The sequence below is a fragment of the Drosophila ficusphila genome, unplaced genomic scaffold (assembly GCF_018152265.1).
Source record: "Drosophila ficusphila isolate 14025-0441.05 unplaced genomic scaffold, ASM1815226v1 contig_791, whole genome shotgun sequence".
NCBI lineage: Eukaryota > Metazoa > Arthropoda > Insecta > Diptera > Drosophilidae > Drosophila > Drosophila ficusphila.
The window spans coordinates 9515198-9539412 of NW_025064737.1; the positions used below are offsets into that span (position 1 = coordinate 9515198).

The window sequence follows — 24215 nt, forward strand, 5'->3', positions numbered from 1 at the left end:
TTGTTTGTTAAACAATACTTATAGCCATTTCCTTATATACATCCCCAAATTCAATTGCAAAAGATAAGATAGTTATTATCGAAGAAACAAATTTACATATTTTCATTTAATAATATTCATTCAATAGCATATTCATTTCGCTTAAACTCGGGCTAATTGCGAAAACAAATTTCTACAAAAATTTCAACACTTTCCTAATAGCATCCTAAAAATAGGCACACATTTGTAAAATATCATTGGGATGTACCACAGCTCGTATACGCAATGTTAAAATTATTTCTTGTTTTTCTTAAAGTTTAACCATTTTAGATCTTAGCTAATGTTTTTAGTAATCTAATATATAACCAATGGTTAGCAATATAGTCTTTGTTATTTCTTAGTGCTTGGAAATATATTATATTAGCCTCTTAAAGTATGCAAAAAATATATATAGTTTACTTATACGGGTTTTATCAGACAATGTAATCTATATATTCGAATACTCAATATTAATAATAAATAATTAAATGGTTTTCCTTATGCGTTTCCCCCAACAATCTCCCCAAATGGTTGTATGACATACCAACCCTAATATGCCATAGAATATCCCCAACTAACCTCTGTTATTTTCAGTGTTCATAATGATATCCTTTCCATGCCTTGCAGGGAGGCTGAGGGCGAGCTCTCCCTGTGCGCCGGCGACTATCTGCTGGTGTGGACCAGCGGGGAGCCCCAAGGGGGCTACCTGGATGCCGAACTCCTGGACGGACGACGCGGTCTGGTTCCTGCCTCCTTTGTGCAGCGTTTAGTAGGTCAGTACACCTAGAAAAAAATAGTTGAACAAATCAAGGCTTGAAATGAAACTAAAGCTAGTGGAAAAAGTAAACTAATAATAAGTAACTAATAATATAAAATATGAGAACGGATTTAGGAGCGGTTATCTTGACTCTGCAAATTCGAACAAAAATACTAATTATTTGGTTTTCGTAATTTAAAAAAAAAAAGCGTATCAAATATTTCAAGATCATCAATTACGTCAGAATGTTTAAATTAAGACTTTTTTTTTCTTTATACCAACTCTTTGACTTATGATTAACCTGTTTTGCTAGAGTGTAGTTAACCCAAATAACCCCTTTATAGTACCTAGTGCTAGCTATTAACCTCTGACCTGTGTATTTGCTAGGCGACGACCTCCTGGAGTTCCACCAGGCGGTGCTGTCGACGCTGCGCGATGCCGAGGACGGATCGATGCAGTGCGACACGACGTCGCTGCCCTCCTTGCCGCCGCACAACCCATTGCTCACACACACCCACGAGGACCTGGCCCGTTTGAGTGAGACGCACACCGACCTGGAGCACGACCAGGACGACATCAGCGACAATGGTAACTATACCCGGTCCGGCAAATCCCCCCAATCTTTCCCCCAAACAATCGAACCGTTTTGGTCCTTTCATTTATAATCTTTTGGTTTTTGTGGCGATCCTCGAATGCGTCGCCGTGCATGGCATGAAAGTGAGCATACAATTTAGACCCCAAAAAACAAAAAAAACACCACCGACCCCCTTTAATCCCCGATTTAAAGCTGCGCTAGTAGAGTCCTGTCCCGGCTGCACCTAGAGTGTCCTTGGGTCCTTGGGTCAACTAGCTGGCTAATGACACACTTCTTGCTCCTCCCCGCAGTTCCAGCACCCAAGCACTTGACGCTGGAACGGCAGCTGAACAAGAGCGTGCTCATTGGCTGGTCGCCGCCGGAGCCAGTGGGCTACAACCTCATCGACAGCTACCACGTCTACGTGGACGGCGTGCTCAAGGTCACCGTCAAGGCCAACGAACGCACACGCGCGCTAATCGAGGGCGTCGACTCCACGCGGGTGAGAACGATCCTCCAAAGCGAACGGAGGCCAATGGAACGGTTGTAAAATCAAGAATGGCTCTTCCAAAGTCAGCGGCTCGGCGGGGTTTCCGTACCTACCTTAAAGCCGGAAGATCCTTTGAGCGAACCGTCTTGAAACAATGTGTTAGCACTTTGTTTCAAGACGATTTGTTCAGTTTTCAATAGCGTTTTCTTTTTGGCATGTATCCAGTAATATAATCTGTGAAATAACTTCACAAATTTCCTTCTTAATTATTAAACCTTTAATATCTATATACTCGAAACTATAACTTCCTTTGAAGATATTTATCTATAACATATCAATTATATTTGAAACAAATATTTCGTACACAAATAAAATATTCCAAATATTTCAAACACAACTGAGCACACTTCTTTATATTTTATAAAACAAGTTAAAGCAATAATATTAATTAAAACACTCTTTTTAAAACTTAGTGCTCTATGCACTTCACTTTCCACAACATAAAGATGATTATTATCTCTCCTAAAAATTCTTATATTTGATAAATTAAAACCATAAGAAAACCTATAATTTATTACACTTTGAACCCACATGAAAATAAAAGTGGTAAAGCGTTATAAAAATTGGATCTATTAAACCGAGCAACTTTTATTTTACACTTGATTTTACAAGACGTCTTTCCCTCTGTTTTCTACATTTACGGAACCAAGTAAATTAACTGTTATATTCTCCTCCTGGTAGCCGCATCGCATCAGCGTGCGGAGCGTGACGCAGAACCGGCAGACCTCGCGGGACGCCGCCTGCACGATGATAATCGGGCGGGACACCGCCCACCTGGGCCCCTCGGCGGTGCGCGCCTCGCACATAACGTGTTCCTCGGCGGTCATCTCGTGGCTGCCGGCCAACTCCAACCACCAGCACGTGGTGTGTGTGAACAATGTGGAGGTGCGCACCGTCAAGCCGGGCATGTACAGGCACACGATCACCGGCTTGGCGCCGAGCACCCAATACCGGGTCACCGTTCGGGCCAAGCACCTGCGGGCCGTCGGCCAACATGCGGCCAATGTGGGCCAGCCGGGTGGTCCCGGTGCCGGACGGCCGGGACAGGAGGAGGCGCCCGGAGCGTACGCCGATTTCCGCACCCTAACCAAGGGACTGCCCGATCCGCCGCAGGAGATCCAACTGGAGGCCGGCCCGCAGGACGGTACCATTCTGGTGACATGGCAGCCGGTTAACAGGCCCACCTCGACGGGGCCTGTAACCGGCTACGCTGTGTACGCCGATGGTAAGAAGGTCACCGACATCAACTCGCCCACCGGCGACCACGCCCTCATCGACATCGGCAAGCTGGGCGTCTTCAATCCGCGCGCCGTCACCATTCGCACCAAGTCGCGCGACTCGCAGTCCGCGGACAGCGCGCCCATCTTGATACCAAGTGAGTGGAACTAACTTTGAGATTATATTTAGTTTAAATCACTTAAGTAGGTATGATTCCTTGATTGAATTTGTCGTATTTTTGGATTGAATATCGAATTAGTATAATATGGTATAGTTGATCAAATTGGTTAAAAATCAGTTACCAGAAAAAATTTGAAATGAACAATAATCTAGGTTGAAGTACACTCAAAATCATTTTAAATTTATTTGTATTTATGTTTTATTTATATTTTAAATAATTATATTTATACACAAATTCACGAAATAAATAAGTGGACACAAAAATGTTATCCCATTTGTATACAGTTGATTATATGAAGAGGATGTCTGATTTATTTAAGTTAAAAACTAAAACAACAAATATTTCAATTATTTATTTTATTTAGAAAATTATTATATAACTATGTTAAATTTCTATTTTTAATCTTTAATCAATACTAATTCAACTTACTCCTTCTCCAACAGACACTGTGCGCAACGCGGTGGCGCGTCGGGTGCCGAACCAGATGGGCATGGGTCCGCAGCTGCCGCAGGGGCCGCACGGCATGCAGGTGCAGCAGCAGATGGGCGGGCTCCCAGGGCAACCTGGTCAACCCGGTCAGCACATGATGGGCCAGCAGGACCACGGGCAGTACGATCCCAACCAGATGCAGCAGCCGGGGATGCAGCCGCAGCCGGGGCAGCCGGGCCACCAGGTGAGTGTCCGGCGAAGGTGTGTCGCCCTGGAGTACACTGTAAATAATGTTCTGTGACTCGTTTCGTTTTATCATTTCGAAGCAATTGGCTAAGATCTATTCGAAATTCTGTTGTATCTAAACCTTGAAGCCAACACACCATCGAAGAATGTACATAAGTTATTCTCGTGTAAAAACCCCCACATGTTCCCCAAAACTGAATGCGAAACACAAAAGAAAACCCTTCGATTTCTATCCATTGCTTGTAAAACCCGCGCACCATCAAAAAAATATCAGAAGAATATTGAATCAGAAGTCCCCAGATCACAACTCCCCATATAAAAACCACATTGCATCGATTCTTTTTTCTGAACTCTCCACTTCTATTTCTCTATCTCTTCTTAAGAGTTCCATATTTACTTTACTTTTTGTTAAACATTTACCTTTCCTTGAACCTTTTTTCTCTCTCTGTTTATCCTCCTCTTTCTTTTGGACTGCCTTTACTTTCATATACTTTCCTACTTCTTTGGTCGATTTGTTTTGCAAATGTACCTCCTGTTATATACATACACTGAAAGAAATTGTTAAGACAATCGCACAAAAAATTCACACAAATTTTCACATGTCAAAAAACTGCGAGGCAGTTTAGTTCCCCGGTCTTTGTGATAAGAACCAAAGCAATTGAATTGAGACCTTCTCCCACCCAAAGAACTTGTATGTATGTAAAGTTAAACCTGTTTTCTTATGATTTCCTCCTTCGATTTCAAGAGATATGCAGAGTATGCCCTTTTTGCTAGAAACTTATAATTTCCCTCAGTTATCGTTTTTTGATTTCGGTTTGATTGAGACTAGTTCACAATTAGCATGTCTTGAACTGCAGCAGCAAATTGCAATTACCAAATAATAAGTTTAAACCGAAATATATAACTAAGATTTTGAACTTTGTTGAGTTGTTCCGATTTAAACTAGAGTTTTTAACTAAGTATTGAGCGGAGATGCCGACAATTGTCTTAAGGAAAACGCAATGCAACGAACAATTTTAAACAAAACAAGTACATATTCATTTTCATTATATGAAACCAAAACTGAAAACTGATATCGAACCCTGAAACACCTGAAAACCTGATAACCGATACCGATACCGATACCGATACTGAAACTGATACAGCCCGACGGAGGCTCCGGATTGTTAGGTGGCCTGCTCGGTGGCCTCTTCTCGAAACCCACACAGAATCAAGTGAACCAGAATGTAAGTTTTACCCACAACATCTCCGCATTTAACACACACCTCGCCACACACACCACACTAGCCCTAAGTTATCTGTAACACTTTGCGTACAAGTATCTAGATTCTAGACTCTAGACCTAAGTGCTCGATTCCTATTTATTTTGGTTAGCTTAGCTTCGAGTTGTGCTTAGCGGAAATAATTTTAAACTGGATAATTGAGCTTGTAAATTGAAGCAAAACGACAGTCCTTTGTTTTAGTTTGAGTTTGTAGTTCTTTTCCATTTGTTTTATATAAGTAAGTACACAAGTAAACGCCTCTAGGGAATAAATTTGAATACTTTGGCTGACCTGTAAGTACGAAAGAAAACCTAAACAAGATTGGAAGAAGAACTATGCAATTAGGCTATAAATGCATGACTGTTCCTGGTCTTTATGATTACCTATTAGTAGGATCGAAAAACTATACTCGACATATAGACTCGGTGCAGATTAAAACCTTTGCAGATCGAATTCTAGCAATATCTACTCGTATAACTAATACAGCTTGAACTCTACGTAAATCTACATATGATCTATGTAAAATACCCTTATAACTCTATACATATGTAAATACGTATGTAAATTCGCAGTTGATGCTAGAAACATGTGTAAACACCCACACAAGCCACCTGAAGATACCACTACAGCTACAAAATCTACCCCAAAACCAACTACAAAATACTCCGAACTCGAATCCGTGCTTTCTTACCTCCGATTCCATCCCGAAATCCTTTAAAATACATACTCGTCTAGCTTCGTACTCGACTTTCAGCTATAGATCTTTGGCTTTTCAGTTCCTATGTGTATTTAGATCGTAATGCTCCATTAAAACACTTAACATACATATACACACACAGCTTTCGTACTTCCTATTAGTTGTCTAAAGAGAAAAACAAAACGCTAAAGCAAACCAGCTAAACGCAGACGCCTCCACTTTGCTAAACCAAAAACAAACTAACCTCTCTAAAGACAATGTGAATGAAAAACAGAGTACAAATTAATAATTGCAACACCCTATCTCTCTCTCTCTCGAAAAAACAAAAACCAAGTACGCAAAAGAAAACTAACGCTAACAAAATTTTAAATTCATTCAAATTGATTTAAATTCCTGCGATCGTCGACCAACCAACCAATCAACCAGGGCTATCAACCCGGGGCGCCAGGAGCACAAAGGGGCATGGTTCCGATTCCGGGAAGGCCGCAGGGACCACAGCAACAGCAGCAGCAGCAACAGCAGCAGGCTTATGGACCGCAGGGTCCTATGGGCGGGGCACGCTTTCGAGGACCAGTTCCTGGCCAGCTGAATATGCAGATGGCAGGTCAAATGCAAGGGCAGATGGCCGGGCAAATGCAGGGCCAAATGCCGGGTCAGATGCCTGGTCAAATGCCTGGACAGATGCCTGGTCAGATGCCTGGTCAGATGCCTGGTCAGATGCCTGGCCAGATGATGGGACCACGAGGAGCACTAAACCAGCAGCAACAGCAGCAGCAGCAGCAACAACAGCAGCAGCAGCAGCAAATGCAACAGGCGGCAGGACAACAGCAAACGCAGCCGGGACAACCGGGAACCGCCAGCCAGTTGGCCGCTGCCCAGAAGAAGCCCCGCTACTTTGTGGCCATGTTCGACTACGACCCATCCACGATGAGTCCCAATCCCGATGGCTGCGACGAAGAGCTGCCCTTCCAGGAGGGCGACACGATCAAGGTAAGCCCGCTGATCCCCAGCAAACAGACTCCACTGAACTCCACACAGAACCACCCGAGACACTTTTCAGCTGCAGTTTCGAGTTTTCCAGTGAGGTGAACCAAAAACCACGGTGAGCTCCTCCGTTTTGCAACGATCCTTCGAAACGATCCGCAGATAAAACCCAATCGATGATGCAAATTGGATGCAAATGGCGAACGATTGATGACCAAAGAATTGGCTGCGCTTGCTTGTTGCGCTAATTGAATGAATCAGTGCATGTTTTTCCTTCGCCCCTCGCCCTTTCCCTTGAACTCTCTAAACACACCACACCGCCCTCTTCACAGACTCAGTAACATCAGTATCAGAATCAGATTTTGTTGAGATTTAAACCCCCCAACCGACCCGAACCACCAATAAATAAATAACCAAACCGTACTCTATAATCCACTTTGTAGACGTTGTTCTCTCTTCTAATAGTTCCATAAATACTCGTTAAGTTAGCGTTATGCACTCGATACACTTAACAAATACAATAATCTATATTTTTTGGATTATCTTGAACTCTTACTAATGGTAAATTTATTGGGATTTCCCCTTCGATTTCTTAGGTGTTTGGTGATAAGGATGCGGATGGCTTCTACTGGGGAGAGTTGCGTGGTCGCAGGGGTTACGTGCCGCACAACATGGTATCCGAGGTGGAGGACACAGCGGCGGCCATTTCAGCCGGTGCCCAGATCCCCGGCCAGATGGGCCAAGGCCAGGGCGTCGGAGTGGGCGGCACCGCCCAGGTGATGCCCGGCCAAGCGGTTCCGCAGCAGAGCATGCGCAACGTGAGCCGCGACCGCTGGGGCGACATCTACGCCAATATGCCCGTGAAGCGGATGATCGCCCTCTACGACTACGATCCCCAGGAGTTGAGTCCCAATGTGGATGCCGAGGTAGGTCTATTCCCTAAATAACTACTATGTTTTAGTACATTTTTGGTTGACTTTATTAGCGGCGGGAAAGTCAAGCGGGTAGTGGTCTCATGGGTGGCATATTTAACAGCTTATCGCTGGGCTTTACCCAAAATGTTTTGGGCACCAGGCCAAGTGAAGTGAGTAAAAAAAAAGCAGTCAAAATTTACGCAGTATTGAAAAAAAAATATTGCTAAAATTAAAGTTGTTCAAAATTATTTTCTTCTCAGTAATCAGCAATTACAGAACCTAAATGAGTAAACGTTGCGTATGCGTAATTTTTGAGACAAAATGCACAGTATAAAAATAGTAACTAAATCTTCCAAATAAACAGTGACATCTATATTATAATATAATTTATAATCAAATACTATAAAGAAAACATTTTTAAATTGCACTCCATGAGCCCACAATGCGTATGCGTAATGTGTAATTAAAAATCAAGCTAAAATTGCTCAACTTAAATGCCTGTAAATACAAAATTGTGTAGTCTATAATAAAATTGGTTGGCAAACATATTGAAATTCATTCTATAAATCACTCAGTGAACTAGGCTATAGCCAAAACCAATTATGATCTTTATTTAAGTATAGCCTGAAAAAACCAACTACTTGCTTAGGCTTGGGTTTATTGATCATCAGTAGGAATATATGTTTATTATATTTATTCCTTCTCCCGCTTACAGCAAGTGGAATTGTGTTTCAAGACGGGCGAGATCATACTCGTGTACGGCGAGATGGACGAAGACGGTTTCTACATGGGCGAGCTGGACGGAGTGCGCGGCCTGGTGCCGTCGAACTTCCTGGCGGACGCGCCCGACCAGTACAACAACCAGATGGGGCCGGGCGGCGTGGCAGGACGCGGCGGTCTGAGCCAGAGGGGCAGGGGGCAGGGGCCGGGAGCGAGGGGTCCGCCGCCCCCGCCGCGCGACAACATGATGCCCGGAATGGGCGGGCGCGGCCAGCCGGGCAAAAGTAAGTAGGCTTTGTGCAGATCGAGATCGATGCCAGCATTTTGGGACTTTCGCATTTTCGGTTTGTGTTTCTCTCTTCAGTTTTCTTTTCCGTTCGATTTGAATACGAATTAACCAGTGATCGAATGATACTGAAAAGCCGATTCGAGCAACTATTTCGGGCCTTCAACACTTTCTTTTTCACCTTTTTCGTTCTTTTCGGTTGATTCGTTTTCAAAAATAAAAATCTATTGAAAAAAAAAATGAAAAATCTGAAAGCCAAATACTACAAAATAATACAAAACATGTACTTTAATCTCGAAAGCACTTTATAAGATGAATAACTATGCAGGTTCTTCCAGACTACATAAACAATTCCACCAGCGGGATAATATACTATACTATAGCAATCCATTTCTGTTCCGATACCCCAATGATTTTTACTTTTTTTTCTGTTTGTGTTTACCAAACGATATATATATTACAAAATCAGCGAACACAGAGAATATTTTCACTCCTTCTCTCTTTCTGTCTTAACTCTCTATCGCAAAAATTTCAAGTGAAACAAAACAGTTACAAATTGAATACAAATTCTGATTTTGAACGCCGCTAATTTGATTTCCATTACGATTCCGAGCGAACTTTTGTACAACTCTTTTCTCCCAGTTTTTTTCCTTAATATTTAATGCGATTTTTGTTGATGTACAAATTAAATAATTTTCAGCACCAATCAGTTCGATAATTCCAATTTATATATAAATAAATATTTCCTTCTTTTTTTCGTACGATTTTCGTTTGGATTCCAATGATATATTTCTAATCCAATAAAAATATACAATAGATAGTTGTTGTTCTTGTTGTTGTACACACACAATATAAAGTATTTGCTAAGCATTCTTCATCATCATCGATCAATCATCTATCATCAACTTGAAATCAAAATATCGTTGAAATCAGCTGGCAAAAGCTGAAAAAATTCGAACTTTCAGGGCCATTAAATCATGTTCATTTTTCATATCGCCATTCCTTTGTATATAAACCTCCTCACTTAGCTTTTTTAACTTGTCTGTACCAATTTTTCGTTGAATTTCCTTCTCATTTTTGGTAACCTGTCCCTTCTTGTCTTGCGTGCCTTTTTCTAGCCGTGTAAAATTCTAGTTAGTCTCTTGCATGTTAATCAACTTAAGTATAAATGAAAACAGTTTTTTTTTCTTTGGTTTGGTTGAATTGCTTTTGATTTGGTTTTTAGTGAAGCAATTGTTTGCCTTAACGATACGAATTACTTGCACCTGATTGCCGAATGAATTGATTGCCTAGTTGATCACCACCGAGCCATAGACCACAAAGTCGACCTCTGAATGTGCCTTGAACCGATGAAGAAAACGTAGTACTAACCTGAAAAGTCACCCAGAATGCCATAATGATCCACTGATGGAGACGAGGCCAAAGATTAATTGGCGGAACATTTGAGGACACAATCGATCGATCTAGGGAACTGCATTTACTGCAGAACGGTACTTCTAAGCTATAAACCCCCCGAGTCCCCCGGATATCCGAATATCTCCCCATATTTATCCCTAAAATAACGTTGAACGAGTACGAGTATCTGCTTTTCGAATCAAATATATATTTCTTTTAGCGTTGTTTCCTCTCGTTGATTTTTGGATTTTCCGTTCCGTTTTTTCGTTGACTTCTTTCCTTCTGGTTTTCTGAATGTTGGTCTTGTTTGTTTGCCAATTAGCTTCTTCGATATATATTTGATATTTGTTAAACTTTTGTTCAAGATATAACAACAAAAACAACAACAGCATCAAGCAAGGGCTCCAAGCACCAAATCCAAAATATATCAATTCTCAAAATAAATACGAGCAGTATTTTTGTATTTAATGTACATTTTATATTGTAAAATACTTAAATTTTAACTTAATTATTTCCATATAACTACTTATATACAATGCGATATCATATGTACTAAGCCGATAAAGTGCCCGTCCAAATGCTATATAACTTATATCTATCTAAATATCCTGTAAACTGCTTACAAAAGCTTGAGCAAATGCAACCAAAGAACCGAAATCCCCGAAATGGGAAATCGAATAGGGTTATGAAAGAAGGTAATATTTAATACAATTTTAATCTACTTACGTCTGGACCAATAACCACAATCAAATCAAATGCAATCATTTAACTCAACTCTCTATCTCTCTCACTTTTTACTAATCCGATTCGATCTGAATACTTTTGGCGCCTTTCCTCTTGTTTCAATTACGTCTTTGCGCAAACCAAATTAAAAAAAAAAAAAAACAGAACAATTTCGAAAAGCCCCCTCTATATATAATATTATATTTGGAAGTGATGTGAGACCCTTGGGTCCATAGAAAAACCTTTATTTAACCCTTTCATTTTGAGTTGTCCATTGATTTGTTCGTGAACTGCGGTGAATTATATAGAACAACGATTATTTGATTAAGCCCCCACCAGTGCGGAGATGAGTAAATATATATCCAATCTTTCCAAACCAACATTAATCACAGTTTTCGAACAGGCAGCTCCGAACTATCTGCAAACTGTACGCGACTAAATTCAATATTTCGATTCGTTTTTTAGTTCCTTTTTTCGATGCCTAAGTTTGATACCTAAGTTTTGGATTACGATCTTTTTTCGTTTTGACTACTACAACTTCTTTCGAATAATTTTTTGTAATGGTCTGCTGTGGTAAATGTGAAGTCTTTATGTTATATTCGTTGCTATAGATGCTCGCCCTGCTTCCCCTACACTGTTAGACAACACGGGCCATCCTGCCCCCGATCACCAAACGCAGGTAAATACTCTTTCTCTTTTGTTCCTTTTTGTTTTGATATATCGAACGTATGAAAAGAAAGAAAAGATATACAATATTTTCATTTGTTTGTTTGTGAAAATAAATGCTAAAGCTAATCTAACGAAAAACAAAAAAGAGTTAAGAATACGCCAAATGTAACCACAACTGTTCACCTAAAGATACCTAAAAACATGCCTACTACCCAACTACTACTACCATATTATTATTGCTACAACAGTTAAAACAACTACAGTTACAGTTACCTATCCCTTTACCTCTTCACTTGCTATCTCTGTCACTCATTACTTTTCGGTTCCGATTCTCGGCCAAGCAAAAACCCCCCTAGAAAAACATTTAACAGATCCCGGAAACAAAGTATTATCCCGACAGCCAGACAGAAGAGGAACACGCCATCTCTCTCTAACGACATACTGCTATCGCTTTCCTGCACACGCGCCAGTTGTGTCGTGCCATCTCTTTCCCACTCGATCGTCCATTGTTGCGTCCTCTTTTTCTCTCTCTCTATCTGTCTTACTCTCTCTCTCTCTATGTCTATAGCTTCAACGCATACTTCCTATCTCACTGTGTCTCCATGTCTATATCCCATTCCGAAAACCCAATTCAAACGCTTACAGTACAGTACTTGAACATTCCAAATAACGATACCAATCAACCGATTTATATATACCTATATATATATATATATATATATAGTACATATGTATAGCTAGCAACATGTTTATCTTGTAGTTAACATCAAACGACAATAATGACATTATAAATACAAACATTCAAACCAAAACAGCAAGGGCTCGTCCGTGTAAAGATATATCCCGAGATTCATAGCCTGCAAATGCCGCACTTCATGTTGGTGTAATATACTCGTTATCGAACTCAGAACAAAGCCAATCCACAGATCGTGTATGTGTGTATAGTCTGTATATAGAATCTGTCAAGGAACTTCAACTTGAATAAATATCAGCAACAATTTCCACAGCAACATTCATTCACATCGATTTATATCTTGAGTTTGTTGATCACTTGTTTTACATACATTTTAAATATGAGTTCCCTCTTTAATATTTCACTGCTTTATCATTTCCTTTATGACAATATAAGTTTCTTTTTTTCAAATACTACTCAGCTTACAGACTTCCTAAACTTTTCAGCAACAAACTATGCCTCAAATAGTGTCAAAATAAATTCAATTTATAGTACCCTGCTGTTTGCTTCATCCAAGCTAATGTATTGTTGAACTAAATCAGGCTGTTTGAACTACCCTACTTTCTCAGAAAGCTATAAATATATATTCCTATCTCCTATGAAAATGCTTTACCTGCTTGACAATTCACAGGCTGGCATTTAAATTCGAATTTAAAATTAGCTTGGAGAGCAAACAAACCAAGAATTTCGGAAAACAAGATAATAAGCCAGACGAACTGTGTACAAATCTATTCATACAGTATCCGAAACTCCTTATCTTTGAATCGCCGAATACCAGATACCATATATACCATATATATGCCAGATACAAAATACACACTCAAGTAAACGTATTGCTGATAAGACGTGATACATACCTATAAATATATATATATATATATCTATATATGAATAAATTTTTGTTTTCTTACTGGTATACGCTACTAATTATATTAATTAATTGCTACTACTACTATATGAAATATTGGATGTAATGTGTACAAATTTCTATGTGATTCACTGTATGTGTAATACCTTGAGTTTTTGGTTTTGTCAGTTGCCTTTCGGTTTTTCTCCCCGCCTCAGTTGAACCCGAACTGTATTTGCTTTTGATTACTATCGACATTTCCCTCATTTGATTTCCTCTGGCTCACCTTCGTCTCTGTTTGATTTCCTCAATAGATTTGCATTTAGCTTTTACTTTAGACAATGATCAAACACCGATGAAAACAGCAAAGCTTTGACTTAAAAGAGTTCATTTTATTTAAATAATTTTAAGTTCCTCAGCTCATTTTGGATGATAGGCATCCACAGAGTATTTTTGATTTAAACGATTGCCTAGACACGCTCACAAAACACGCCCCCCAACATATCCGCCCACTTTTGAGTGGGTGGAAAATTCACTTCTCATCAAGGTAGTGTAAATAAATAGAGCCTTAGAACTATAGAAGTCCGATCCCGACCGGAGGACATCGGGAGTCCTTCCGCACTGTCTGAAATCTGTTGTCAGAATGCGTATCTTACAGTTTTTGAACATTTTCTTATACTTTTTGCCATGCAATTTTATTTGTTCTCCTTTGGCATTAGGCCTCTTTTTGTTTTCGGTTAAAAAAAAAAACTATTGAGAAACGTTGCTAGTTCTACATATTTTTTGAGTTTTGTTCCAAGCCAACGGATGTGTATAAAAATCAAATCACGTAATGCTACTGTTACTCGTTTCAATTGAGGCCAGAAATCAAGTCCTGGACTTGGAGTCCATTGATTGAGTCCCGGCTGAGCACTGTGTTTCATCTAGCGAGGATCTCTTGAAGATCTTGATTCCGTTTTTGACTAGCCTCTCTTTTTCGTAGTTAACGAACGTAGTTGCCATTACTAACAAAAAAACAAAAACACAACCAAGCAACCAATCTGAAACCAACCAAACATTCGCCATCTCAAGTAACTCGGCGATTGAAAGCTCGAGGACCTCGCTAAACTAACCAAACAGTTAATCCCGGCTAACGAACATACTTGAGAGAGCATTGATACAAGATATCCATGAAAATATTAAGAAACCCCCATAAATATACGTACCATATATATATATATATTCTTTACGATTAGTTTGCCATTCGTTTAATGCGATCGCTGCCTAAATGGAAGCTCGACTAACAAAAGTTTTGTGGTCCTTTCGGACCGACGCCACCTTGCAGGGGATGATCGGTCGCGTTGGTAATGTCGGCCTGCAGCAGCAGCAGCAACAGCAGCAGCAGCAGCAGCAACTCCAACAGCAGCAGCAGCAGCAGTACGGTCAGCAACAGACGCAGATGGGGCAACAGCAACAGCAGCAGCAGCAACAGCAAATGGGACAACCTGGAATGATGGGGCAGATGGGCCAACCCGGGATGATGGGGCAGCCCGGAGCGATGGGGCAGCCAGGAATGATGGGACAGCAGCAGCAGCCACCGGTCACGACACAGGCGCCGACGGGCGGCCTCTTCTCCGGCGCAACTAGCCTGCTCTCTGGTGCTACCTCGGCTGCCACCGGTGGTCTATTTGGGTCGAAGCAACCGGCCAAGACGGATCCAATGCAACCACCCGGCGGTGTGCAGCCAGCGCAGCAACAAGCAAACGCCTTCGGTGCCCAGCAGCCTGGAATGGGGGGCATGCAACAGGGTATGCAACCGGGTATGCAACAGGGTATGCAACAAGGTATGCAACCGGGTATGCAACAGGGTATGCAGCCAGGTATGCAGCCAGGTATGCAGCAGGGTATGCAACCTGGTATGCAGCAAGGTATGCAGCAGGGTATGCAACAGGGTATGCAACCCGGCATGCAACAGCAGCCACAACAAGTGCCACCGCAAGCCCAGGCGCCGCCCCAAGGACCGGGCGCCGGTCTGCTGGGCGGTCTCAAGGGCATCGCAGCAGCGGCGCCCGGCGGCGATGTCCTGTCGAAAGGCAAAGACCTCTTCGGAAAATTCGGGTTCGGCTTTGGCAAATAACCCCGGTCATTCTATAGGGTCCTGTTATATTATTCGTAGATTAGACTTATTATTACTATTATGATTATGGATTATTGCTATTGATTACGATTACTAAGCTAATATATATAAATATATATATATTAAAAGAAAAACAAAACACAGATGTGGAGGAGGAGATCAGACAAACCAATGCTAAAGTTAAAAAAGAAAAAGAAAATGGAAAATCATACCCGGTGCGCTGTGGGTCAATGCGTGTGTTGTTGTTGTTGATATGATATGATATGACTAATAGTACTAATGGTAATATTTTTTATTAATTAAATTGATAGAAATATTATGAGTGACCGACAGACAACAGCAGCATCGGCCGCACAGAAAACACACAACAAAAAAATATAAAAGATAAATGAAATACAAAAAACAAAAAAGAAAGCCACAAGCCCAGATAAATTGTTGTAAAATTATTTAACAAATTGCCTGCCGGTTTAGGTGACTGCAACTCGATAAAGATTCCACTAACCCACTAAAGGATAAAGCTCTATAATACAAGATCAGGTGGATTCCCCGCCTGCAGCCACACACACACACAACTACACACACACACACTGATGCAAGACACAGATAAACACACTCACATAGATACTGAACACACATATATTATACAAGAAAACCAATACAAATACAAATACAAGTAAAGGAGGAGAAATATATTATATACATACATTATATTTACAATTATTTGTTAACGCACATTGTTAAATTTGCTACTGTTGCTGACCAGTTTATAAATAAAAACCAAAAGAAAGAAGAAGGAGGAGGAGAAGAAGATAAAGCAAACACATAAGGTAAACTAAACCAAACATAAACATACATATATTATATGTATATATTTAAAATATATTGAAAACTAAATTACATTTATAAATCAAAAAACACAACCGAATGTTGAGCAATGTCAGACAAGCGGAATGACGCAAAACAAAAAAAAAAAAAGAAGAAGCATACATTAAAGTAAATAAATAAATCGATATGGTACATATTTACATATATTCGCATATACTAAATACGACTTCGCATTCAAGCCAACCTCCAATCGGGCGCAATTCCAAGACAAGGCGACCTTGACTTCCAGTCCAGCACAAGAAGATAAATCTCTATATCTGCCCAATCCTTTCCAATCCAGTGATAAACCCTGATCCCAAAAACCTTGAATCCCAATGAACCGCCTTCGACTGCTCGACTTATTCAACTTCTATTCTACGCCCCACTTCTTTCAGTGTTTGATGTCCATAGAAGCCATATGCGATAAATATCAGTGTAACTTAAAGCAAACCAAAGACCAAGAGAGATCTACTCCTACATACATATATGGGATACCCAATGGCAAATACAAATATAATGTACTAAGCACAAGATCGTAGCGTTAGACCCAGGAGACATGTTCACTAAATTCAGCAAGGATACTATACTTTTCCATACTTCCTTTAGCAACTTAAGCCGCCCCCTTGCTACTTTTTCCTATCGCTAACCTAATACCTAACTACCTAGCCCAACCTATCCAGAAAAACACACTCTTTCGAACGTTATTTTTGAATACTACTCAAAGCCACTACCGATAGTTAGTTACTCGCATACGCCACATACATACATAACATACAAACAAACATACCTACATACATACATAGGACTATTTCTGTTTCTCAGAAAAGGAGGAACTTCGCTTTAATCCGGTTCGAGAAAGGACACTCAACTATTTCCTAGTTGCTTTTTGACTCAGCCCTCATACACTACAAATGCATACACAAAAACAAATACATCGCGTACCTCTTGCTTTACGAATATACAAAACATTCAAGAAATGAAGAGTATAAAGATAAACGAAACAAAACAAAAATATATTAATGACAAAATTTACCAAACAAATATATTAAACAAGGCATATTTAAAGAGCGCATAGAGTTGCATATGTACATGTGCTTGGCCGGCAAACAAATAATTGTGAGCAAATGATTACTTTAGACACACACTTACCACTTATCACATAGTTACACTGCAACCAAAATTGAACACTGTAAATTGTAAACTGGCAAACAAGTAGTAGGAATCGGAAGAGGCCAGCAATGCTAAAAGGGCGAATGGAGAAGACTTACCGATCTCGATCTCGAAACAACAAGCGTTAACTTTTCCCACGTAAATAACGATGATTCAAATCTAACAATCAAGTCACTGTATTATTCAGCCACATCGGATAGACAATTACAATCTACAAGCCTAACTTCGGCGTCCACCGAAGCCGTAAAGTCCGCGCATCCGAAACAGATATCGCATCCGGAATGCGGGGTACCGAACGGAAATACACACAAACACACACAAACAGATACAGAATACAGATACAGACAGACACACTCTATAATCATTTACTAGACACCTATACAAGTATACAACAAGAACAGTTTATTGCCTCGGAAACAAAGCAAACAATATAGAATAATTGAAAGTAAATTCCCATAAAAACACACACACTGGCAAACACAATGATAATGGCAATATGAAATGGATAAACAAAACAAATGAAAACCAACTAAATTGTTATACTGTATTATTATACTTTTTCTATAAATTATAATTTCCTTATTGAACGACAAAAAGCGAAAAAAATAATAATTAAACAACAATTTCAAAGAAAAAAAAACCGAGCAACCGGCATTTCAATTGAATTAATGAGGCGCGGCATTACTCATACGCCCTGTGTGATCGCTCTATCTTGAATGCTTGAATGCCGCGGCACGAGGCATGTTTTATGGGGTCTTATGCCACCTGTTTATCTCCGCTTGCAGAACACTTTCCTCCGGTTTATCTTGATATATTCGTAGTGCTGTATTTTTAATAATGCATATAAGTATTTACAGAGTCGCTAACTAAACAACTAAATCTAAGCACTTAACTAGCTGCCACTGCTTAATTGCGCAATTTTTCGTGTGAGCGTCAAGCGGTAGCAAATCCGGAGATAATTCCAATGACGTCCTATGACAAAACCGGATCAAACAGACTGAGGAGAACTGGCATTAGATAGGAGTGATTACAGCTTGGCATCCGAGAAAGTTGCTTCCTTTTCAGTCTGCAAATAGCTCGAAAGTTGGCTGTCTTCCTGGCAGAAGCGCACATTGCTCATCACGGGCAGCATTTGCTGCACCTTCAGGCTCATGTTCTGCAGGATCAGCAGGACATCGTCGGCGGCCATCTCCTTGGCCACTGAGATTAGCATTTCACTGAAGGTGGCATCGAACTGCATGAAGCGGGTGCAATCGAGAACCACTGGGAAATCGTGGCGATACAATCGACAGGCTCCTCTTAACTCATTTCTGAGTGCATCCACTCCTGTGTAGTAGATATCCGATTGGGGCACCACATGGATATAGTATGTGGATTCATGCTGAGGGAGAAATCATTGTTGTATTTAAGTATTTAGCATTTCAAGCTGCCCGGCTTACCTGTTTCAGGTTGACTTCGAATTTGGGATTGCCCAGGCGCAACAAAATAAACACCATGCTGAGAACAATTCCGAAGAGAAGGCCCAACTCCACGCCGGCAACCAAGCAGATGATGAAGCTGCCCACCCAGCTGAAGAAGTCCTTTTTGTTCAGCTGCCAAAGCTCCTTTACCGGGGCCAGATCAATCTGTTTAAAAATGAATTAATATAAGAGATTAAAAAACTAAACTTTGGTTTTGTATTGAGCTTATTACTACAAGAACAACCACATCCTTTAACGAGCTAAGAAAATTTTCTTTAATCACGAAGTGCATATATATTAAAAGTCAATGTATAAATATTTATAAGAACTCGAAAGTTTAAAATTTATGTTGTTGTTAACAGCTGCTTGTTACATATTCCTTTTTTTAATGTGAACAAAACCACTCACCATAAAGATGACTGCTGCAATTAGAACGGCGGACAAGGAAGCCTTGGGAATGTACTGGAAATACGGGGTCAGAATGCTCAGTGCGGAGAGCACTATCAATCCCGTGTAGATGCCGGCCATTGGAGTCCTAACTCCTGATGCTTGACTCACCGCCGAGCGGGTAAAGGCACCACAAGTGGGCATTGCACTAAAGAAGGAACCGGCTATGTTGCACAGACCGAGAGTCAGCATCTCCTGCGAGGCATCCAGATTACCATCCTTGACTGAAAGAATAAGAATTACATATAAATAGAGGGGAACTCCTTATTAAACTAATATCACGCATACGCACCGAAGGCCTTGGCAATGGCCACGTTCGCCAGAACTGCCACAATTGGCACCACAACGATTCCGCTGCCCAGTTCATGCAAGATGTCCGTGAATACATAAGTGCGGTTTTGGTATTCGAAGGCAAAGGGCGGCAATTTAATCGTGGGCATGGCCGAGGAAACCTTTGCGGAAAGGGCAAAGGGCACCGCCTCCATGGAACTCTTGTGCACCCAAATGAAAACAATCAGACCGGTGAAGAAGACAACCAGAGCATTGCGAGATATGCTGATGTACCACAGGATTTTCTTCAAACGACGGGTAACTGGTGTATCCTGTTTGAAGTTCACTTGCGATAGGAGCTAAACGGATAAAGATATATCACGTAAATTAGTCTGGTAACCTGTGTGTTGCATGTCGTCATGAGATATCTATTAACACCAATCTATTTATTTCGGAGTAGGGGCTTTTTTTTCGAACACGAAGTCTGCTTAGGTAAATTAATGCAAAACGTGACTTGGTGCAAAAAAACAAAGATCACCAAAGTAAGCTAATTGTTAAACACATCACAGACTGATAGCGAAAATAAATTGTTTGTTGAAAGAGATTATTATTAGGTTTTTGAATATATGTACTAAAAATAATTTTAAATGTCTTTTTTTTTACCCTTTCTAATGAACACTTTTTCCAACTTACCCTTAATAAGAGCAGCACGACCATGCAGGATATTCCCATAGCCGCATCCGTGGGACGAATGTTGGTGAAAAACTCGCCAATCGAGGGAAATCCCTTGAGGCGAACACCCAAAAGATTCTTGATCTGGGCAAACACCACGATCAGCGCTGTTCCCGAGGTGAAAGCTTTGGTCACCGGAGCGGGAATAAAGCTCACAATGAATCCCAGTTGGAAGACACCCATGGCCAGTTCCACCAAACCAGCGAGGAATGCCAAAACGATGACCACCTGTACGGGTTTATCCGCACAGAACTGCAACGTGAGAATGGCCATCAGGCTGGTTGGTCCAATCGAAACCTGGGGTATCGTGCCGAAGAACACATATATGATGGATCCAATGAAGGCGGAGTACAGTCCATACTCGGAGGAGAGACCAGCCAGTGCGGCATAGGCGATACTCTGGGGAATAATGGTCAGACCCAAGGTAATGCCGGCAATCAGATCCGCAAAGGCTCGTTCTCGATCATAGGAGGTAATCCAACTCAGGAAGAAAATACGTCGCACTAGCCAGTGGGCTTCCTTTGGTTTGGAGTACTTGCTGGCCATATCCATGTCGACTGAGTGAACTTGGCCATAGAAATCCTCGCCATTCTGAGCCGTGTACTTCTCCTTTTCCTCGCAGCCAGCTAAAATTTTAATGAAAAATATTATCAGTGGGTTTGAGAGATCGGAAATTACCAAGTCGTAATTCCTACGATTGTAAATGGTGGCCACTGGCGTTTGACTTTGCCCAGTAGCTTCTCCATTTCTACTACTTCGATCACGAATAGAGTTTTTTGGCCATAAGCCGAACGTGTGCTTTCGCGGCCAACGCATTGTGTACTGATTTCCAGCTTCTGTTTCGGTTTCGCCAATAGCCTGGTACAATCGCTTTGCTAGCCGAAATTGTTTGATTTTGTCAGGGCGCTTTTTTTTCGCATTTTAATAATAACCGAACGAACAGTCCGGCTTGTCCGATGGCAAACTCGAGCCGAGAGCACAGCGAAAAAACAGCGCTAAACTTTAATTGTGTAAATTCGTAATTAAGCACATATGTTAGCGTACTCTCGCTCGTTCGGTTCCGGTAATTTGTTTAAATAACTGAGATTCTTAACTCTTATTGAGGGGGCACTATTGGGGAGTAGGTACATCCATATATTACTTAATTGTATACCTCTATATGTGTGACTTGAAAACCTGTTATATCTTCCTCGAATGGTTTTTATGTAAATCCCATTAACGATCAATTTTTTATCCATTTTTATACCCTTGCAGAGCAAAGGGTATTATAATTTCAGTCAGAAGTTTGCAACGCAGTGAAGGAGACACCTCAGAACCCATAAAGTATATATATTCTTGATCAGCATCACGATCAGAATCCAAATCCGTCTGTACGTCTGTCCGTCTGTCTGTCTGTCCGTCTGTCCGTCTGTTCGTCTGTCCTCCTGTCGGTTTCTATGTAAACTAGTCTCTCAGTTTTAAAGCTATCTCGCTGAAACTTTCCCAAAAGTTGTGTAGTTGTTGCACGCAGTATATAGGTCGGAACGAGCCGGATCGGCCGACTATATCGGATAGCTCCCATACAAGAGAATGAAATAAAAAATTCTTACTCCGTTGTTTTTGATCAGATCGACTTGATTTCTTCCAGATGGCGTTTTCTAACTGTTATTAAATTTCGGATTAAATTTGAACAAAATCGGATAACTCTATCATATAGCTGCCATAGGAGAGATCGAAAAATATATATATAAATAATGAAAAAAAAAAATTATAATGTCGTTGTTTTTAATGCCACGAGCATGATTTTTGGAACATCAAGTTTTTGAAATACTCTTAAATCGAGAAAAAAATTTCATAAAAATCGGAGTATTATATCATATAGCTGCCATAGGAAAGATCGAAAAATCTATATAGAAATAACGGAAATAAAATTATAACCTCGTTGTTTTTCATCAGACAATCATGATTGTCTTGAGTTACATATTAAATTTTATCAAAATCGGACGACTATATCATATAGCTGTCATATGAACAATATGGTAAATAATAGAAAAATCGTCATAGATTCGATGTTGTTAGCCTTTATGTATTTTGTTTGACATATTTAATGACTGCAAGGGTATATAAGCTTCGGCTTGCCGAAGCTGCTTCCTTTCTTGTTTTTTTATCGGTAAACAAAACGAAACCCAAGTGGAGCCAAAGTAAAAAGATTAAGGGTTTTATATAAAATTCACGGGAAGTAAAGAAAAAAGTTAGCACCTTGAGTGCTACACAAATCGAAAACAACTTCGGATGGTTACAAGTGTTTCCCAATCCAGACGAGACACATTAGTCATCTAACTGTTTAAAGATCTAAATTAATAGTACAAACCATTGATTATAGGTGCTATCTTTCACACGAATTGCGAATATCTGTATTTCAATGCTTTTGTCGTATTCATGTTAAAAGTATTCTTCGTATTTCAGAAGAATTTCTGATATTTGTCATCAAACTGTTTGCAAGACTTTTCCCAGTCAAAAATAGAAAACAGTACTTGTTTCTAATTTTACAGACTTAATTACGGTTTTTTTTAATTAGATGTAATTTACTTTATTGTTTTACTCGAAAAGCGTGAGGTTAATCTATAAAATAAACCCCATTATAGACAAGCCATTACTTCAGTTTGTTTTGCCAGCAATTGTTAATATTTGTGGTTGACGGTTTGGCAAGTTAAATATTTTTATGCACGGGCGTTATCGGTCATGATGAGCGAAAACAGAAGCCCAAAATGAATGCTAATTTGTAACATCAGGCCAAAATTTTTAACAGCTCGCTTCGACTATATCTCCAGCTGGTGCTCACTGCTAATTAAAGCGGCAGATCGGCGGGTGGCACTTATGGCAGTAGTAAAATTGGCCAAGTAGTGTAAATGGAATAGTTATAAAATGATCACGAGATCCGTCCATATTAGTCATTGAGTATTAAAGAACTTTCTTTAAAGTTAAAATTATGTAATCCCACGGGCAAATGCACTTAAAATATTTTGTTATCCAACATTTCACTAGAACTTAAGGACTTAATGTGCTGTAACCAAGAGCATCCTTACCATCGAAGGATAACTTCTTTACGATTGACATATTTCACGTATCCGCAATAAGATTTAAGCCGAAGGACATTCGGGAATAGTTAATACTGATTATCCTTGACACCTGAGTGAGCCAAGTGCACCGCTTCGCAATCTAATGAAAACTGCCGAATAAGCGAATTTTTGAATGATAAATAAGTGGGCTCGGGCAGATTTTTCTGATAAACACGAAAAATGAAAAGAGTCAAGAAAACGGCGACAAACCGTCCGCTTTTATTTTCAGCCCGAGATCAGCGTAACAATGGCATACTTAACGCCCATTCGGCAGGCGGATGGGCAAACATTGCGGAGGGCCGGGCGGTTGGATCCGGAGCACAAACGAATATATAACTGGAAATGTCAACGGCACCGGTGGCAAAAACTACCGCGATATCGCTGTCATGTCTCCGTAATCCAAGTGTGCAGTGGGGGAGGCAATCTGGGTTGAGTTCTGCGATCCCAATGGGTTGTCGTGCAGACTCCAAGTAATTTTCCACCTTTGGCAGCCGGTCACAACTGGCATTCCACACACACCTCGATCGATAAATGACGGTTCAATATTTGAATTTTAACTTAGATTAACAGATCCCTAATAAATCAGCCAAACATCTACATATTTTATCTTAATCAGTCACACCTTGTGACAGTAATTGTAAAAGGTTGTTTTGGAGGGCTGCACAAATATTTAAATTTTTTTTTATTTTATTATTATTTTTCTTAAAATGCAACAAGATTTCTTATTCAATTTTATTTAAAGGATACATCACAATAGATTAAGCCACCATTTATAAACCGATTTAACACAATTAGAAGACTGTGATTTGATCTCCCAATCCAATTTTGAGCAGGTGTTAACTATTCCATCAAGCG

The 24215-nt window shown here is 40.3% G+C and overlaps 2 protein-coding genes across 13 annotated transcripts in view; one reads left to right on the forward strand and one right to left on the reverse strand.

Moving 5' to 3' along the window:
- Nucleotides 1–16102, forward strand: part of LOC108096951 (peripheral-type benzodiazepine receptor-associated protein 1) — a 29580-nt gene extending 13478 nt beyond the window's left edge. For 5 of the 11 annotated variants that reach the window (XM_017198922.2, XM_017198930.2, XM_017198947.2 and 2 more), the window contains exons 9-19: nucleotides 613–791; nucleotides 1163–1363; nucleotides 1661–1851; nucleotides 2581–3274; nucleotides 3742–3971; nucleotides 5119–5199; nucleotides 6359–6922; nucleotides 7513–7842; nucleotides 8546–8834; nucleotides 11566–11633; nucleotides 14528–16102. In XM_017198922.2, the coding sequence (XP_017054411.1) occupies nucleotides 613–791; nucleotides 1163–1363; nucleotides 1661–1851; nucleotides 2581–3274; nucleotides 3742–3971; nucleotides 5119–5199; nucleotides 6359–6922; nucleotides 7513–7842; nucleotides 8546–8834; nucleotides 11566–11633; nucleotides 14528–15319 (3619 nt within the window). In that variant the 3' untranslated portion in view covers nucleotides 15320–16102. The remainder of the gene's footprint in view (nucleotides 1–612; nucleotides 792–1162; nucleotides 1364–1660; nucleotides 1852–2580; nucleotides 3275–3741; nucleotides 3972–5118; nucleotides 5200–6358; nucleotides 6923–7512; nucleotides 7843–8545; nucleotides 8835–11565; nucleotides 11634–14527) is intronic. The other 6 variants (XM_017198939.2, XM_017198962.2, XM_017198968.2 and 3 more) reach the window with 4 other exon arrangements.
- A 915-nt stretch (nucleotides 16103–17017) lies between these two features.
- Nucleotides 17018–23506, reverse strand: LOC108097010 (sodium-independent sulfate anion transporter). 2 transcript variants are annotated; one of them, XM_017199020.2, is made up of 6 exons: nucleotides 23328–23506; nucleotides 20224–20888; nucleotides 19553–19889; nucleotides 19222–19484; nucleotides 18793–18978; nucleotides 17018–18734 (listed from the first exon to the last, which is right to left on the reverse strand). In XM_017199020.2, exons 1-6 carry the CDS (start codon nucleotides 23356–23358, stop codon nucleotides 18381–18383), a joined length of 1836 nt encoding a protein of 611 aa, XP_017054509.1. In that variant the 5' UTR covers nucleotides 23359–23506; the 3' UTR covers nucleotides 17018–18380. The 2 variants fall into 2 exon arrangements, with proteins under 2 accessions (XP_017054509.1, XP_017054501.1); XM_017199012.1 differs by lacking the exon at nucleotides 23328–23506 and adding an exon at nucleotides 20958–21078.
- Nucleotides 23507–24215: the final 709 nt, after the last annotated feature.